The following is a 19,342-nucleotide window of genomic DNA, read 5'->3' as shown; positions in this document are numbered from 1 at the left end:
ATAAATGCAATAATAGCAATAATAATAAATAGAGTAAAACAATAAATGTAATAAAAATGAGCCAAATAATGTAAATGTAATAATAATAATAATAATACCAATAATAAATAGAGTAAAATAATAAATGCAATAATAGCAATAATAATAAATAGAGTAAAACAATAAATGTAATAAAAATGAGCCAAATAATGTAAATATAATAATAATAATAATAATAATACCAATAATAAATAGAGTAAAATAATAAATGCAATAATAGCAATAATAATAGAGTAAAACAATAAATGTAATAAAAATGAGCCAAATAATGTAAATGTAATAATAATAATAATAATACCAATAATAAATAGAGTAAAATAATAAATGCAATAATAGCAATAGTAATAAATAGAGTAAAACAATAAATGTAATAAAAATGAGCCAAATAATGTAAATATAATAATAATAATAATAATAATACCAATAATAAATAGAGTAAAATAATAAATGCAATAATAGCAATAATAATAGAGTAAAACAATAAATGTAATAAAAATGAGCCAAATAATGTAAATATAATAATAATAATAATACCAATAATAAATAGAGTAAAATAATAAATGCAATAATAGCAATAATAATAATGAATACAATAAAATAATAAATGTAATAAAAATAATGGGGCAAATAATGTAAATGTAATAATAATAATAAATAGAGTAAAATAATAAATGTAATAATAATAATAGAGTAAAATAATGTAACGTGATAATAATAGTAAATAGAGTAAAATAATGAATGTAATAATAATAATAATAACAGGGTAAAATAATAAATAATTTTGCCTCAACCAAGGGGGAGTTTTTCAGTCTAAAAAAGGCTGAAAAACCCGGCTTATACTCAGTATATATGGTACTTGGCTTAGCAGTGGATAAAAAGAAACTCCACCTGAATCATATGTATAGTTCAAACTAACAGACTGGCATATAGACCAAATTATCATTAAATTAATCTTACTAGTGTACTCTGTAATAAACGATCCGTGTCTTTTATGTAGGAATAAATCTGCAATTATAATTGTAAATATAAAATAATATTGGAATATTATTACTACCTTCACCTAGTAATACTGAAACCATATCTCCATTTGCTAAAAGTAATCAGAGTATTCAGCCTTATTTCCCACCACCATTTTTTCTTTTCCATTCCTCAGTCTTTTGAGTTTTTGCAGTTTTCCCAAACTTGTATTTGGAAGGGAAGGTGTAGATTCGGTGACTCTATGTCTCCCTTTCCAAGCAACCAAGTTCTTGGAACAGGTTATATGTCCCAGTTCAACTCTTTGAGGTATAGTGAACCATACCATCTGTTAGTAGGGGAGCGGAGGGAATTTTAGTGATACATTTCCAATTTTTACCTGCAAAGCTGGTACAGGTGTCCATTTCATGCTTTAGTGTTTTGTTTTTCTCTCATGACAACCTGACAACTACATGGTGCAACTTCTGTTCTTACAGGTGGAGCCTCTTTGGGAGGTGAATATTTACTTTTCAGCTTCTTAAAACCTAAGTATTGTTGTTTGAAAAGCCCTTTACTGTTGCTTTTGTTTTGTTTTGCCACGCTGTCTTTGGAAGCTAAATGATTCATCTAGAAAACAATTGTACAAATGTGTGTGTGCTAGAGTTAAAACCAAACATTAATTCCTCATTAACGAGAAGGGTTCGCAATCTTTTCCCAATCATATTCTGCCTCTCATTGGTCACTTCAAGGCCTTTTTCTTCTCTGCAGTCATTCTGCTGGCATGACTTCTGTTGCGAGGCCTTCAGGCAAATCTGTAGTTCTTTGGCTTCATTTCCTCACTTGCAAAAGAGGAATAAATATAGTCTTCCAAACAGGATTGTTGCAGGGTCAGGATATGTTGTTTTTTATCCTAACCCAGTGATTGTGAATGAGGAACATATAGGAAAATACTATTGAATGTGCCAAGCTTTTGATTGAGCTGTTAAAAACCCTAAAATCAAAGTGAAGTTTGAACTAGCACTGACCTCACAATTCTGACATTCAGCTTTTACATCTCTGTGCTTTTCCGTGATTATTGTGTGGAGAAGCCAAGCCTCAACTTAATCATCCCTCTAGGTCAGCTAGTTTTCAGTCTTGGACGCAAGAGACCTTGTTTGAATTTTTCCGCCAAATGTAAAGCTTATTGGTTAGCAAGCCATTCTCTGCCATAGGAACTTGTTTTCTGGGTCATTTTGAAGCAGAATTTAATGCTAGCTTCTATACCGCTCTTTGCTTCTAGGAGGAAGGCTGGAATAATAATCTATATAAATTAAAATGTAATGTTCGTTTGTGGGATTAACATAACCCAAAAACCACTGGACGAATTGACACGAAATTTGGACACAATACACCTATCAGGCCAACGAGTATCCGCCCCTAAAAACACAAAAAAACCCAGCAGAACGAACTTTAAAAAACCCCAAAATAGACCATCTATATAAATAAAAATGTAATGTTCGTCTGTGGGATTAACAGAACTCAAAAACCACTGGACGAATTGACACCAAATTTGGACACAAGACACCTAACAACCCAATGTATGTCCTTCACTCAAAAAATTGATTTTTTCATTTGGCAGTTGTAGTTGCTAGGATTTATAGTTCACCTACAATCGAAGAGCATTCTGAACCCCACCAACGATGGAATTGAATCAAACTTGGCACACAGTTCTCCCATGACCAACAGAAAATACTGGAAGGGTTTGGTGGGCAGTGTCCTTTGGTTTTGGAGTTGTAGTTCACCTATATCCAGAGAGCACTGTATATATACATACATACACACACACACACACACACACACACACACACACACATGTATACGTTCATACACATATAGACAAGCACACATACATACTTACAGACACACACATATATATATACGCAAGCACACACAAATATACACACACACATACATATACACCTACACACATATACATATACACATACATACACACATATATACACACATATATTCATATACCCAAGCACACACATATACACAATATACATATACACATATAAACACAGAAATACACAAATATATACACACATATATGCATGCACAGACACACACACATATATATACATGCAAACACACATTTATACACATATACACAAATATATACACACAACATTAGAACGCATGTGTAAAACCACACACACACACACACACACACACACACACATATATATATATATATATATATACATACACACACAAACACACATATATACACATATACTCAAATATATATACACACACACAACACACATATACACAGACGGGACGGCTATTTTTATTATTGTGTCAGTATAATAATGATAATAATAATATAATGATAATTATATAAATAAAAATGTAATGTTAGTTTGTGGGATTAACATATCTCAAAAACTAGGGCACAAATTGACTGCAAATTTGGACACAATAAAAATATCAGGCCAACAAGTGACCATCACTCATAAAAACACTGAAAAACACATCAGAAGAGACTTAATAGCCAGAAAATAAAAATGCATTACAACGCATATACAAAACCATATATATATAGGTACACACACACACATGTACACATATAAACATATATACACACACATATACACATATATACACACACAAAACACATATACACAGGCTGGGCCACAGCAACACATGGCAGGGGATGGTATGAAAATAAAAATCCAAGCCCATTTCAAGTCTGCTTGCGAGCCAAAATAAGCTGCTCCGACGCTATTCAAAAGCTGATTTATCGTGTGCGACAAGAATCTCATTTAAATCAAAGTGGGACACTCCAGAATTATGAATGAGGGAGCCAACATTTGGATTCCAACTCCAAATTGAAAAGCTTCGAACAAGTGCTGTCATTCAAATTGATACATGGTTGTGCAGAATATGATGCTCCCCTTAGAGGCCCACATTTGATTACTAAGCTTGCTATTCTTGCAGTTATGGTACCCTATGCTGCTAATGGAAAGGTGGTTGTCTGCAGTTGGCAAATCCAGGTTATTCAGAAGATACTTCCATATAGGAAAGGTCATGTATACACACCATTTTACATTCATAGCAGTCTGGGAGAATTCTCCTATCCGACACCTAAAGTGAATTGGAATCATTGTGTACTCATAACCTAAAACCAAAACATGGAAATGCTATTTCAGTGGGACTGTAGTTCCCAGGCTGGAGGATGCAGGGAGTTGTAATCCCAGGTGTATCATTTCTGACCTCTGAATAAAAGCCAACATTTTTTCAACACTAATATTTTAAATAGGCATATATAGTCTCTTGACACCTGGTGGCACAGCGGGTTAAACTGCTGAATTTGTTGATCAAGCAGTTGGCAGTTCAAATCCAGGGAGTGGGGTGAGCTCCCTCTGTTAGGCCCAGCCTCTGCCAACCTAGCACTTCGGAAACATGCAAGTGCGGGAAGGTAATGGCACTCCATGCAGTCATGCTGGCCACATCACCTTGGAGGTATCTATGGACAACGCCATCTCTTTGGTTGGAGATGAGCATCACATCTCAGAGTTGGACACAACTAGACTTAATGTCAGGGGAAATCTTTACCTTTACTTTAGTCTTATGAACTAAAGAGGACAGCCCTATTACATGCATGGATTTAGCTAAACTACATTAAGCGATTTACTGACAGGATTGTTAGTATTGTTAGGCTTTCATGACTGGAATCATTGGGTTGTTGTAGGTTTTTTGGGCTATATGGCCATGTTGTAGAAGCATTCTCTCCTGATGTTTCGTCTGCATCTATGGCAAACATCCTCAGAAGTTGTGAGACCTCACAACCTCTGAAGATACTTGCCATAGATGCAGGTGAAACATCAGGAGAGAATGCTTCTAGAACATGGCCATATAGCCCAAAAAACCTACAACAACCCAGGGTTGTTAGTGTCTCCTTGCCCCAAATAAAGTTGTTTAGCAGCTCTCCCAGGACTAACCGATCTCACTTATTCTCCACTGATTCTTTGCTAAGCTGCATATCTGCAAGGCAGATGGATAATAAGCGAAGAGATGGAGTGAAAGAGATGCACATGGACAAGCACATAAAGCTGTTGATTTCCCCAACATGAAGCGTTTGCCAGCACTGCAGAGAAACACCTTCGCTTTGGTTTTCCTGTTTTGTTCTCTTTGTCTGGTGGATGCTTACTTGTGAAGCAGAGGCAATATGTCCAAGTGCAGCTTAATACTTCTATGGGGCTGGGCCCTCTTACCTTTTGTGATCCCCCCCCCACACACTTTTAAGAATTGGGTTGGGAGCATAGTTTGTCTTCAAACTAGTAGCTGGAGTTTGTCTGCTTTTCTCCCCTAATTCGAGCGCTGTTTTTTTTTTCTTCATGTAGAAATGAGTGAAAATCTGAAGCTGATTGGTTCTTTCTCTCTTCTCTGTTGCACTAAATCCTTGATTTGTCTCGCTGTGTTTTGAATCTCCATTAAAGACTGGCAATTCCTACTTGGCTGGTGACACTTTTCTCTGCAAAATTCCACTTAGACACCCAACGTGATGTGGGCAGTGAGCAAAATACAGACCGTAAAATTCTGCTTTCCAGCCAAAAAGTGTCTGTTTTTTGTTGAGATTCAAACACGTCTGGGTCTTGTTTCTTCCTTGAAAGTAAAATCTTGACATAGCACACAGATTTGTGGCCTTTCCTTCCTCAAGGAGGTATCGTCGCAGGAAGCAGCGGGAAAGGAAGAGGAGCAAAACGCAAGCAACAGGAAGGAGGGTCTACAGGAACAGCCAAGAAAACCAGAAGGTAACAAGGATGGAGATGTGTTGTTGAAGGCTTTCATGGCCGGAATCACTGGGTTGTTGTAGGTTTTTTCAGGCTATATGGCCATGTTCTAGAAGCATTCTCTCCTGACGTTTCGCCTGCACCTATGGCAAGTATCCTCAGAGGTAGTGAGGTCTGTTGGAACTAGGAAAATGTGTTTATATATCTGTGGAATGACCAGGGTGGGACAAAGGACTCTTGTCTTCTCAATGGTGGCCCCTCGACTCTGGAACTCACTCCCAAGGACATCAGGCATGCCCCAACTCTGGCAGTCTTTAGGAGGAGCCTGAAAACGTGGTTGTTCCAGTGTGCCTTCCCAGAATAAGGAAACTCCCAGCAATATGTCCCTAAATGCACTTTATCAATGATCTAGGATTGTCTGCACGCCCTTTCCTCTCTGAAATTCTATCCTAGTTATATATTTCACCTGGTCATGCTGAGCATTATTTTTTAAAAATTTTTAATTATTACATTTGGCTTAGCCATAGATTTTTAAGCATTGTCGTACTATTGTTAATGCTTGTTTTTTGTTTATGAGTTTCATTTTATTGTTTTGTATTGCTGTTGTTGTTTTTGCTGATGTATTGTGGGCTTGGGCTCATGTAAGCCGCACCAAGTCCCTTGGGGAGATGGTAGCGGGGTACAAATAAAGTTATTATTATTATTATTACTATTGTCTGCTGGAGCTAGGTGTGAATCTTTCAACTGACCACCTTGATTAGCATTTGATGGCCTGGCAGGTTTTTTTTGTGTGTGGCTTGTTAGTGCCTGGAGCAATCTTTTGTTGAGAGGTGATTAGAAGTCCCTGATTGTTTCCTCTCTGTTGTTTTGCTGTTGTAATTTTAGAGTTTTTTAAATACTGGTAGCCAGATTTTGTTCATTTTCATGGTTTCCTCCTTTCTGTTGAAATTGTCCACATGCTTGTGGACTTCAATGGCTTCTCTGTGTAGCCTGACATGGTGGTGGTGAGAATGGTCCAGCATTTCTGTGTTCTCCAGTAATATGCTGTGTCCAGGTTGGTTCATCAGGTGCTCTGCTATGGCTGACTTCTCTGGTTGGAGTAGTTTGCAGTGCCTTTCATGTTCCTTGATGCGTGTCTGGGCAATGCTGCGTTTGGTGGTCCCTCTGTAGACTTGTCCACAGCTGCATGGTATCCGGTAGACTCCTGCATAGGTGAGAGGATCCCTCTTGTCCTTTCCTGAACGTAGCATTTGTTGGATTTTCTTGGTGGATCTGTAGATAGTTGTATGTTGTGTTTTCTCATCAGCTTCCCTATGCAGTCAGTGGTTCCCTTGATGTATGGCAAGAACACTTTTCCTCTGGGTGGATCTTGGTCTTGACTCTCGTGGCTTGTTCTCTGTGATCTTGCAGCTGTTCTGATGTCTGAGGTGGAGTCTCCATTGGCCTGGAGAGCCCTGTTGAGGTGGTTCAGTTCATCTTGGAGAAGGTGGGGTTCGCAGATTCTTTTTGCACGGTCTGCCAAGGCTTTAATGGTGCTTCTTTTTTGACTTGGGTGATGGTTGGAGTTCTTATGTAGATATCTATCTGTGCGTGTGGGTTTTCTGTAAACGGTGTGACCCAATTGTTGATCTGGACTAGGACATTTAGAAAAGGCAGTCTTCCTTCATTTTCTTTTTCCATGGTGATTGTCAGACTGCACAGAGAAGTCAGCCATAGCAGAACACCCGATGAACCAACCTAGACACAGCACGTCAGGAGAGAATGCTTCTAGAACATGGCCATATAGCCCGAAAAACCTACAACCCAAGAATGGAGATGTTTGTGATGTTGCCTCTGTCCCCATCCATTTCATTGGCTCCAGTAGTCCACAACACTTCTGTTTCCATAGACTTGTAATGTCTCTTTCTCCAGTGATCCTTTGTTTTCTGCTCAACGCCTCCCACCACACGGCTACCCTTTGGAACACCCTTTTAACAAAGATGGCTACCGCTACATTTTGGCAGAGCCGGACCCCCACGCACCCGATCCAGAGAAACTGGAGCTCGACTGTTGGGCAGGAAAACCCATCCCTGGAGATCTGTACCGAGCCTGCCTCTACGAACGGGTCCTCCTGGCTCTTCATGACCGAGGTACGAAGTCTCTGAACTTTAGCCTAATGAGCTTGCATTCAAGGCTATGCAAGATAGTGCAAAGCCAAATATAGGTTTTCTAACTGTGAAAACTGTGAACAGAGTCCTCAATTTGCAAGGCTACATTGTTATGTCCTTCCATGTATTAATGTTATTGTTCCTAGAATCAAAATCATAGACTTAGGAGAGTTCTTACCCACCCCTTGCTCATTGCATAATATCCAACAAGGGGTTTCCCAGTGCATCTACACTGTAGAGTTAATGCAGTTTGACAGCACTCAAAGGTCAAGGCTATGGGATAATGAAAGGTGTAATTTTACAAGGTTTTTAGCTTATTTATTTTATTTATTTACACCATTTCTACCCTGCTCTTCTCACCCGCAAGGGGGACACAGGGCAGCTAACATGGGCAACAATTCAATGCCATAAAGACTTTCTGTATATATTTCAGATTTCAATATTAATGTCAAAAATACGTAGTATGTTTTTACATAGGATTTGTCCTACATTAGAACAGTCAAGACAAATATCACTTAAGTAAAATAAACATTAAATATTAAATAACCAGAAAAATAAAATAAGGTGTAAACACTAAACTCATCTGGGAATCTGCTATTGCAACACATCCAATGAAGTGGTTTAAAACCAGTATAAAAAAAGATTACGATAACAATGTACAACAATGTAAAATCATATACATAGCAAATTAAAAACAATAACATTAATTAAAATCACATAATCATATACTAACATAGTTGCCCAATCAAAGGTTTATCTCCCAAAGAGAGATATTGACAATAATAGTAATAATAATAATAATAATAATAATAATCTTTATTTATACCCCGCCACCATCTACCCAATGGGGACTCGGAGGGGCTTACATGGGGCCAAGCCCAGACAACATATTACATCGAAATAAAACCAAAACATAAACAACAACCAATATCATCAAAATTACATAAAAACATATGAATACAATAGCAAAATTATATTACAATAAACACAGTCGCAGTAATAGCTGCGACAAGCTGGAATGTGTCCAGAGGAGGGTGACTAAAATGATCAAGGGTCTGGAGAACAAGCCCTACGAGGAGCGGCTTCAAGAACTGGGCATGTTTAGCCTCAAAAAGAGAAGGCTAAGAGGAGACATGATAGCCATGTATAAATATATTTCAATCTTGTTTAGTCTTAAATAGTGGCTTGCAATGTCTATGATTTGAGAAGTTGAAATTCAGAAGTTGTCCTTTTTCTTCCCAACAACTGCAGCTCCTCAGTTGAAGATCTCTGATGACAGGCTCACGGTCATAGGAGAAAAGGGCTATTCCATGGTACGGGCCTCCCACGGAGTACGAAAGGGAGCCTGGTACTTTGAGATTTCTGTGGATGAGATGCCTCCTGAAACAGCTGCCAGACTTGGTTGGTCACAGCCACTGGGTAAGCCTGGAGGCTTGTTTCTTATTTACTTTCATGGCTTTCTTTTCTTCCATTATGGACACAGTGTGAGTAAGGTGGCCTTTTGCAGCTGGCAGATGGTAATTTTGTCAGCGCCGAATGTGTTTAAGTGCAGGCCAAGGTCTTTAGGCACTACACCCAGTGTGCCAATCACCACTGGGACCACCTTGACTGACTTGTGTCAGAGTCTTTGCAGTTCGATCTTTAAATCTTCCTATCATGTCAGCTTTTCCAGTTGTTTCTCTTCAATCCTCTGTCACCTGGGATTGCAACATCGACAATCCATACTTGGTTTTTTAACAATAATTAATAGTTAATAATAATTAATAATTAATAATTTTAATAATAAGTTGTTGTTGTTGTTGTTATTATTATTATTATTATTATTATTATTATTATTGAACCCCTAGTGGTGCAATGGGTTAAATCAGGAGTCTCAAACTTTCTAAGCAGAGGGCCAGGTCACAGTCCCTCAAACTGATGGAGGGCCGGATTATAATTTGGAAAAAAAAATGAATGAATTCCTATGCACACTGCAATAAATTATTTGTAGTGCAAAAAACACCTAAAAACAATACAATAATCAAAATGAAAAACAATTTTAACAAATATAAACTTATTAGTATTTCAGTGGGAAGTCTGGGCCTGCTTTTGGCTGATGAGATAGGATTGTTGTTGTTGTGTGCTTTCAAGTCGTTTCAGACTTAGGTTGACCCTGAGTGAGGGTCGGGTAAATGACCTTGGAGGGCCGTATACGCCCCCCGGGCCTTAGTTTGAGGACCCCTGGGTTAAACCCTTGCGCCGGCAGCACTGCTGACCAAAAGGTCAGTGGTTCGAATCTGGGAAGTGGGGTGAGCTCTTGTCCGTCTGCTCCAGCTTCCCATGCAGGGACATGAGAGAAGCCTCTCACAGGATAGTAAAACATCTGGACGTCCCCTTGGCGATGTCCTTGCAGGTGGCAAATTCTCTCACACCAGAAGCGATTTGCAGTTTCTCAAGTCGCTCTTGACACAGAAAAAAAATTATTGTGGGTCTGAAGGCAGCTCTCAATGTGAACTAAAACAACAGGTAGCCATGCGGCTTCAGATCCATGACTAAAATGATCAAGGGTCTGGAGAACAAGCCCTATGAGGAGCGGCTTAAGGAGCTGGGCATGTTTAGCCTAAAGAAGAGAAGGCTGAGAGGAGATATGATAGCCATGTATAAATATGTGAGAGGGAGCCATAGGGAGGAGGGAGCAAGCTTGTTTTCTGCTTCCTTAAAGACTAGGACGCGAAACAATGGCTTCGAACTACAAGAGAGGAGATTCCATCTGAACATGAGGAAGAACTGCCTGACTGTGAGAGCCGTTCAGCAGTGGAACTCTCTGCCCCGGAGTGTGGTGGAGGCTCCTTCTTTGGAAGCTTTTAAACAGAGGCTGGATGGCCATCTGTCAGGGGTGATTTGAATGCAATATTCCTGCTTCTTGGCAGAATGGGGTTGGACTGGATGGCCCATGAGGTCTCCTCCAACTCTTTGATTCTATGATTCTATGCTTCGTTGTAGTACACAAGGAACTTAGAAGAAGCAAGTCGCATCAGCCCATTGGCATAGGAGGAGCTGCTGCTAAGAAGGAAAAAAGTAGTTCCCGGTCTTATTTCAAATTACCTGATTTCTTCTCTTGGAAAAATCTCTGGGAAATCTCTCTCTGTAGATAATTTCAAGGTCTTTCCTATAATATCTGGTTTTCCATAGGAAATCTACAGGCTCCTTTGGGCTATGACAAGTTCAGCTACTCCTGGCGTAGCAAGAAAGGCACCAAGTTCCATCAGTCCATCGGTAAACATTATTCATCAGGTTACGGCCAAGGAGATGTGCTTGGTTTTTACATCAACCTGCCTGAAGACACAGAAACTGCCAAATCGCTCCCGGATACTTATAAAGATAAGGTAAGGCAACTCCTATGCAGTCTATAGCTTCTTGTTGGATATTTTTGAATTGAAGTGGGTTGGGTGAACAAGACTGAGCTGTGTTTATCAAGACAGCTCAGTCTTGATAAACTCAAAGTGTGCTGGTACGGCTGTACCAGGAGCTCCAAATTTATTTGCTTTGTATTAAATGTTTGCTTGCAGTCCAGGGTTTCAAGGACTCTGCAGATAGGTGGCTTCCTTTGGTTGCAATCGTAGGGCAAGTCACCTGTCCGTCATCGTTAAGTTTTGGTTCCACCCCTTGCTCAGGGCAATTGGGAAGGGAAGGGAGCCATTTTTTAGTCAGTCTCAGCAAGGAAAGGTAATGTACAGGACGTGTGCAAGCTTCCCCTGTACAAAAGCTTCAACCCTTAAGACTTTCTGGGGGAAAACAGTCTTAAGAGTCTCCAAAGATTTCCAGGAAAACAACCCTAAAGACCAAAGAACTCCAGCTGGAGAATATCTAAACCTTTACTGGTAGTTCCACTCGGTGCTTCGAGACGCAGTTCGACCCGGTAGCGGAGCCCACATCAGTAAGGGTTAGATTACAGTCAGCCTGGGAGAAGTTAAAAAGGGGATTTTCCTTTAAAGTAAAGAATACGTTATTGAAGACAGTTGCCTGTCCTTCGTGGGCAAGATTAGGAAGCCACCAGTTGCTTAAAAGCCTGGAAGCATTTGTTTAGCTTTATTGAAGACAAGAGAAGTTTCTGTTTGATTGTTCATTAATAAAAGACTTTGTTATACTTCACAAGCCATCCAAAGATCATTTGTGGTGGAAAACCTCTGAGAACTTCTCCTTGGGCCCCCTGGCTTCCTGCTGGGCAAAGGTTGCATGTCCTGTTCTAAAGGAAATTCTTTACAGTCCCAGCGCACAACAGAACACCAGGTGTAATTATTACAAATTACCATAGGATTCCATGCCAAAAGCATGTCTTTTTTCATGGTTGCTAGTTTGCATTTATAATAAGCCCTTGGTGTCCACTTGGGTTTTGTTCCAGGACTTCTTTGGTGCTCACATCCCATTATTTACAATGACATAGTACAGTGATGTCTTATATAGCATCAAGGTGTGTTTGGAGAGCTTTATTTTAATATTTTCAAGCTTTAGGTGGTTGAAACCATAGTCTCAGAATCCATCGATGTGGCTGAGTGCATTTATTTGTGCCTGCAAGTAGTATTCTTTTTTCACATAACCTGATAATACTACTTTTTGATATATTAGAAGAGATGTGTGTGGATGGCTTAAGGATGACCATCATGCCTGAACAAGGGTCAGAATTTGGTCTCTGAAATCACAATCCAGCATTCTCATAAGAGAAGGCACCGCAATGAAGCATCTAAAGTATTTTATATAAGACTTAATGTTGTGTGGTTTTGGTATTTTTCAGTTGCAAGTCCTGTCTTATTATTTTTGGGAAACTTTTATGCCCCTGTTCTTAGGCTTTGATCAAGTTCAAAAGCTACCTATACTTTGAAGAGAAGGACTTTGTGGATAAAGCAGAGAAGAGTTTAAAACAAGCTTCTGGAAGCCAAGTAAGTTGGTAATTTGGGATAATAATAATAATAATAATAATAATAATAATAATAATAATAATAATAATCTTTATTTATACCCCGCCACCATCTCCTCAAAGGGGACTCCGAGTGGCTTACATGAGGCCAAGCCCAAAGATACATTACAGTAACATAAAATATAAACAACAAAATAACATCACAATAAAAGCTAAATGCACCAAATGCTTGTTTCAGACATTAAAACCAGTTTTGGTAATAGACAGATGTCTTGTTAATAACTTGGCCGCTCCCCTGTTTATCATCGGTACCAAACCTTCCTAATGTATTTAATATTTTAATGTTGCCTGTAGGAAGCACTCCTCCTTTTAGAGGTTCAGCATTAAATATGTATACTAGAAAGATGCATTCCTTATTCTTGATTGGGCAAGTCATTTGGCCATTGAGAGAACACTGAAAACATATTACAGTGTTCCCTCACTGTTTCGCGGTTCACTTTCTACAGACTTGCTTTTTTTGTGGTCAGGGTTTAGAATTAATCTATATAAATAAAAACGTAATGTTTGTTTGTGGGATTAACATAACTCAAAAACCACTGGACAGGTTGCCACCAAATTTGGACACAACACACCTATCAGGCCAACGAGTGACCATCACTCATACAAACACTGAAAAACACAGCAGAAGAGACTTAAAAGCCAAAAAAATAAAAAATACATTACAACGCATGCACATAACTACACACACAAACACACATATATACACAAAATCACCAATATATACACACACAAAACACACATACACAGATGGGGCCACAGCAACGCATGGCAGGGGATAGCTAGTATTTTTAATAAAAATTTTACTCATGTTGTGGTTTTAAAATCAGAAATGCCGTGCCTGACTTACCGGGCAAGGGCCGTTGCAGCGATGGGCACCCTCCGGCTGGCCATGCTGCTTGCAGGAGGCTTCTCCTTCCCAGAAGCCCCCTCGTGAGGTGGGAAGTTTTCCGCCGCTTGGCCAGCTGGCCAACCAGTGGCAGGCCCTGCCCCACCCCTGGATTGGTCAGGGCCGGCTTCCCTACCTCATCCCGGTAACCTTGCAGGGCTGTCCTGGGCCTCCACAGGGCTTGGTGGCCCTGGCAGCCCTACAAAGGTAGCCAGGGTAAGGTGGGGAAGCCAGCCCTGGCCTATCCAGGGGCGGGGCGGGGCCTGCCCTGGTTGACCAGCCAGCTACGCAGGGGGCTTCTTGGAAGAAGAAGTCCCATGCAAGCAGTATGATCTATAGGAGGGCGCCCACCACCGCAACGGCCCTTGCCCGGTAAGTCGGGCAGGGCATTTCTGATTTTAAAACCACAACATGTATAAAAATACTTTAATATTTTAAAATATTTTAAAATATTAGTCTGGAGGTTTAGCACAGCTGGTAAATCAGCAATTATAAGATCTATTAACCAAAAGATTGCAAGTTCAAGCCTTGGGTTGGCATGAGCTGCCAACTGTCAGCCTAGCTCATTGTTTACCTAAGCAATTCTGTGATTAGAGAAATTAGGTACCACTAAAAGCTGGGGAAGTGTTTTATGACGCCATAAAGAAAGAAGATCAGAAAATGCTGGGCAACCAAAAGGAAGGAGGAAGTCCTGACAGCTCTTCGTCATAGAGGATAGAGCAACAGCACCTCCTAGACTTGAGCTCAACCTTCCATGGCACCAAAAACAGCTGAAACAAACCACCTCCTTCTGTTCTGCCTGTCTGTGTATTGTCTATACACAGCGGCATTGAATGTTTGCCTTGTATATGTACTGTGATCCGCCCTGAGTCCCCATCGGGGTGAGAAGGACAGAATATAAATAAAGTGCATATTATTATTATTATTATTATTATTATTATTATTATTAATTCTAACACTAAACGAATATTATAAATAACAAAAAATTACAATTTACAGTAAATAGGTTTGTAAATGCTGTATATACATATATAGTGTCCCTACTTCACGAATTTTCACTTATCGCTGGTGTTCCTGGAACGTAACACCCGCAATTAGTGAGGGAACTCTGTACCATTAAGCACTTTGATGAGGCTTTGCAGACATAAGGACTGGGAGCTTTTGCATTGTGTTAACATCGACTATAGCCTTCAGGATTCTTCTTGGTTACTGAGCATCTTGCCAAAAACGAGTCAGCTACGGAGGCAGATTTGAAGGCTGAGCTTTGAAGGCCACGTGTTTGCAAGATGCATATTTTTTGCTGAAACAAATGCTTAGGCCTCCCCTCCCCTCTTTGACCTATAATAGAACAGCTTTCAAAGGAATTTGTGTGCTTAATTTCTCTTTTGAGTCCATCCCGCTAGTCAATTTCCTAATCTGAAAGAAACAAGAGGAAAGGACACTTGGTGGGTACTGACTACTGGCTGACTCTTTCAGATCATCTTCTACAAAAATGGTGCCAGTCAAGGAGCTGCATACAAAGATATTTTTGAAGGCGTCTATTTCCCTGCTGTCTCGCTGTATAAAGGCTGCACGGTAGGTAGAACTCAAACTGATCTGAATTCACTTCTTTCTTATGTGATAACTGCCTCCTTCCTGCCTGGGGGGATCCTTTGTTAAGAGGTGTTAGCTGGCCCTGACTTTTTTCTGTCTGGAATTCCCCAGGCTTTGAAACTGCAAGGCTATTCAATGTTAATCAAGTTGGCCAATTGCAACATTCACATTTGCCTCAAGCAGACAAGAGTTCTTTCACCCACCCTGGACATTCCTACTTGCCTCGTTTTCAACAGACCTCATAACCTCTGAGGATGCCTGCCATAGATGTGGGCGAAATGTCAGGAGAGAATGCTTCTAGAACGTGGCCCTGCAGCTAGGATGTTAAGATCATCTGAGTAGGCCCTGCTCTCGATCCCACCTGCGTCACAAATACATTTGGTGGGGACGAGAGACAGGGCCTTCTCAGTGGTGGCCTCTCAGCTATGGAACACCCTTCCTAGGGAAATTAGATTGGCCCCCTCTTTGTCCGCATTCCGGAGGAAAATTAAGACTTGGTTGTTTGAAAAGACAATGTAACAAACATAGGAATATGGAACGATTGGATGATGAGATTGGATCTTGATTTGAACTAAGAGACACTAATGAGTTATGTTTTATTGACCTTGTAATGGTTGTATATAAGCCATTGTTTTAGTTGTTTTAAATGTTTTATGACTTTTTGAGCATTGAATTTTGCCACTGTGAACCACTTTGAGTCACTGGTGGGCTGAGAAAAGCAGTATATAAATATCTATATAAATAAAAATGTAATGTTCGTTTGTGGGATTAACATAACTCAAAAACTACTGGACGAATTGACACCAAAATTGAGCACAATACACATATCATGCCAAAGAGTGACCATCACTCATAAAAACAATGAAAAACACAGCAGAAGAGGCTTAAAAAGCAAAAAAAAAAGCATTATAATGCATGCGCAACCCCCCCCACACACAGATATATATATATATATATATATATATATATATATATATATATATACACACACACACAAAAACACACACACATATATATATATGCACACACAAAACACATATACACAGACTGATCCACAGCACGCATGCGCAAACCACATATATACACAAATATACACATATATTTTATATAATATATATATATAATGTAATATTACTAATAATATTACTGTTCTGTCGCGCGCTGGGCTGGAAATGAATTGCTTTTAAAACAGGACAACTTTAGCCTAGCGGGAAGGCAGGGGGCCCGAAGAGAAATTAGTAAGGATTTTCACTGTAAACAGTCTTTAGAGGGTTTGTGAAATATAACAAAGTCTTTTATTGGTGAACAATCAACAGAAACTTCCTTTGTCTTCAAAAGGTTAAATAAATGCTTCCAGGCTTTTGTGCAACTGGTGGCTTCGAACTGTTACTTTACTCTAAAGGAAAATCCCTTTCCAAACTTCTCCCAGGCTGACTGTGAACCTAAACCTAATTGATGTGGGCGCCACTACCGGGTTGAACTGCGTCTCAAAGCACCGAGTGGACCTATCAGTAGGCTTGTAGTCACTTCAGCTGGAGTTCTTAGATATTCTAAGCTGTTTTTCCCTCTGAAAATCCTCAGAGCTTTAAGGCTGTTTCTCTGGGAATCTTTGGGAATCCTTTTGCTCTTAAGACTGTCCTCCCCCGGGAAGTCTTAAGGGTTGAAGCCTTTGTACAGGAGAAGTCTGTATACGTCCTGTACATTGACTTTCCTTGCTGAGACTGACTGAAAATGGCTCCATTCCCTTCTCAATTGTCCTGAACAGGGGGCGGAACCAAACTTAACGATGATGGACTGCCCTATAACTGCAAACTTTAACAGGAAGCCACCCTTCTGCAGAATCCCAAGCCTTGGCCTGCAAGCAAACACTTAATACAAGGCAAATGAAGTGGGAGCTTCTGGTACAGTTGTACCAGCACAATTACAGTATAATGTTATAGTACAATATAGCAATATTTAATATTAATATTGTACTATGGTAATAATGTAATATGTAGTATTTACATTTTACTTGTAAGCCGCTCTGAGTCCCCTTTGGGGTGTGAAGGGTGGCATATAAATATTGCAAATAAATAAATAAATAAACACAAATATATACACATATATACACACACAAAACACATATACACAGACTGGGCCACAGCAACATGTGGCAGGGGCGGCTAGTAAACAAACAAATAAATAAATAAAGCCCGGAAAACTCACAGTGACCCAGTGATTCCGGCCATGAAGGCCTTCAACAACACAAAACTCTTCCTAGTGGCTATATTAACCTGTCTTTTCATGCTGTCTGCTTGCCCTTTAGCAAGCTAATAAGAAAATTTGCAAACTTATTTGTAAGGTTGTTCTAATGCCACCCAAAGCTGTCTTCCACCTTGTTTTTGCTCATGTTTCTGCAAGGCAGCTTATTCATTTGCCTGCTTTCATTCATTTCCATTAGAACAAGCCTATGATTGCTTCTTACATGTGTTGTTTGTAATGCTTTTTCTTTCGTGCTAAACAGTGCCTCAGTGTAGATCTTTCCCCTTTCATAGGTCTCTATAAACTTCGGCCCTTACTTCAAATACCCTCCAAGAGATATCAGTTACCGCCCGGTAAGTAAGATAATAGTTTGAACATCATGCCCTTCATGGAGATGTAAACTTAGCTTTGTATTTGCCTCCCAAAGTTTGAGCAAGATGCAGAAAAGCAGAAGTAGGCTTCCATTTGGAGGGAGTGGGGTTGATCCTTGGCAGCATCCTGGGAAAAAGATAATTTCCTTTATTTTAAACTAGCTTGGGTACCCAGCGTTACTCGTGTTACTTGAAAAAAGTCGATATTTTAATGGTACAAAATGCATATGTAATACTGTATAATATATTGTATATACATATAATATTTATAATACTATAATGTAATGCAATATACTGTATATACTTGAGTATAAGCCTAGTTTTTCAGCCCCTTTTTTAGGCTGAAAAAATGTCCCTCGGCTTATACTTGAGTCAAGGTTATTTATTATTTTACTCTGCTATTAGTATTATTTTTATTACATTTATTATTTTACTCTATTATTACTATTATTACATTGATTATTTTACTCTATTATTATTACATTTACATTATTTTACTGTATTATTATATTTATTGCATTTATTATTTTACTCTATTATTATTATTACATTTACATTATTTTACTCTATTATTACTATTATTGCATTTATTATTTTACTCTATTATTATTATTACATTTACATTATTTTACTCTATTATTACTATTATTACATTGATTATTTTACTCTATTATTATTACATTTACATTATTTTACTGTATTATTATATTTATTGCATTTATTATTTTACTCTATTATTGCTATTATTACATTTATTACTTTATTATTATTATTATTACTATTATTATTAAATTTTCATTATTTACTTTATTATTATTTTTATTACATGTTATTACATGTTATTATTTTATTCTATCATTCTAGGTAATAGGTAAGCACATTACCTATAATGAAGGAGGTTAGAATAGTGGTTGAATCAGAGTTGGACAGTCTTATCTTAAATTACAGTTTTGTGTAAATACTCAAAAACATTTAACCAGCTACATTTCTCACCCTCGACTTATACTCGAGTCAATACTTTTTCCAGTTTTTGTGGTAAAATTAGGTCTCTCGGCTTATATTTGGGTCAGCTTATACTCGAGTATATACGGTAATACTAATAATAATATGATATTATATATATTTATATTACATGTAATATTACTAATAATATTACAATATAATGGTGTAGTACAATATAGTAACATTTAATACTGATGTTGTACTATGCTAATAATATAATATATTGTATGTATATATATTGTAAGCCTTTGGGCTGAGAAGGGTGGCATATAAATATCGTAAACAAATAAATAAGGTTGTGGATTAAGTACAACTCACATCATGCCAGGTTAACCCCCAAAAATCTCCATCAGTACTTAAAGGTTGTTATGTTG

General features: G+C 38.6%; 1 protein-coding gene across 2 annotated transcripts in view; it reads left to right on the top strand.

The window, feature by feature from the left end:
* ASH2L (ASH2 like, histone lysine methyltransferase complex subunit) overlaps positions 1-19,342 on the top strand; it is a 40,776-nt gene that overhangs the window by 19,410 nt on the left and 2,024 nt on the right. The window contains exons 9-16 of one of the 2 annotated variants that reach the window (XM_060787228.2): positions 1,491-1,508; positions 5,702-5,795; positions 7,686-7,903; positions 9,173-9,340; positions 11,093-11,286; positions 12,745-12,837; positions 15,238-15,336; positions 17,889-17,948. In XM_060787228.2, coding sequence (XP_060643211.1) covers positions 1,491-1,508; positions 5,702-5,795; positions 7,686-7,903; positions 9,173-9,340; positions 11,093-11,286; positions 12,745-12,837; positions 15,238-15,336; positions 17,889-17,948 — 944 coding nt within the window. The remainder of the gene's footprint in view (positions 1-1,490; positions 1,509-5,701; positions 5,796-7,685; positions 7,904-9,172; positions 9,341-11,092; positions 11,287-12,744; positions 12,838-15,237; positions 15,337-17,888; positions 17,949-19,342) is intronic. The other variant, XM_060787229.2, reaches the window with a different exon arrangement.

Source organism: Anolis sagrei, chromosome 7 (assembly GCF_037176765.1).
Source record: "Anolis sagrei isolate rAnoSag1 chromosome 7, rAnoSag1.mat, whole genome shotgun sequence".
Classification (NCBI taxonomy): domain Eukaryota; kingdom Metazoa; phylum Chordata; class Lepidosauria; order Squamata; family Dactyloidae; genus Anolis; species Anolis sagrei.
The sequence above is the reverse complement of the archived record's forward strand: the minus strand, read 5'-3'. Positions and strand labels throughout refer to the sequence as shown.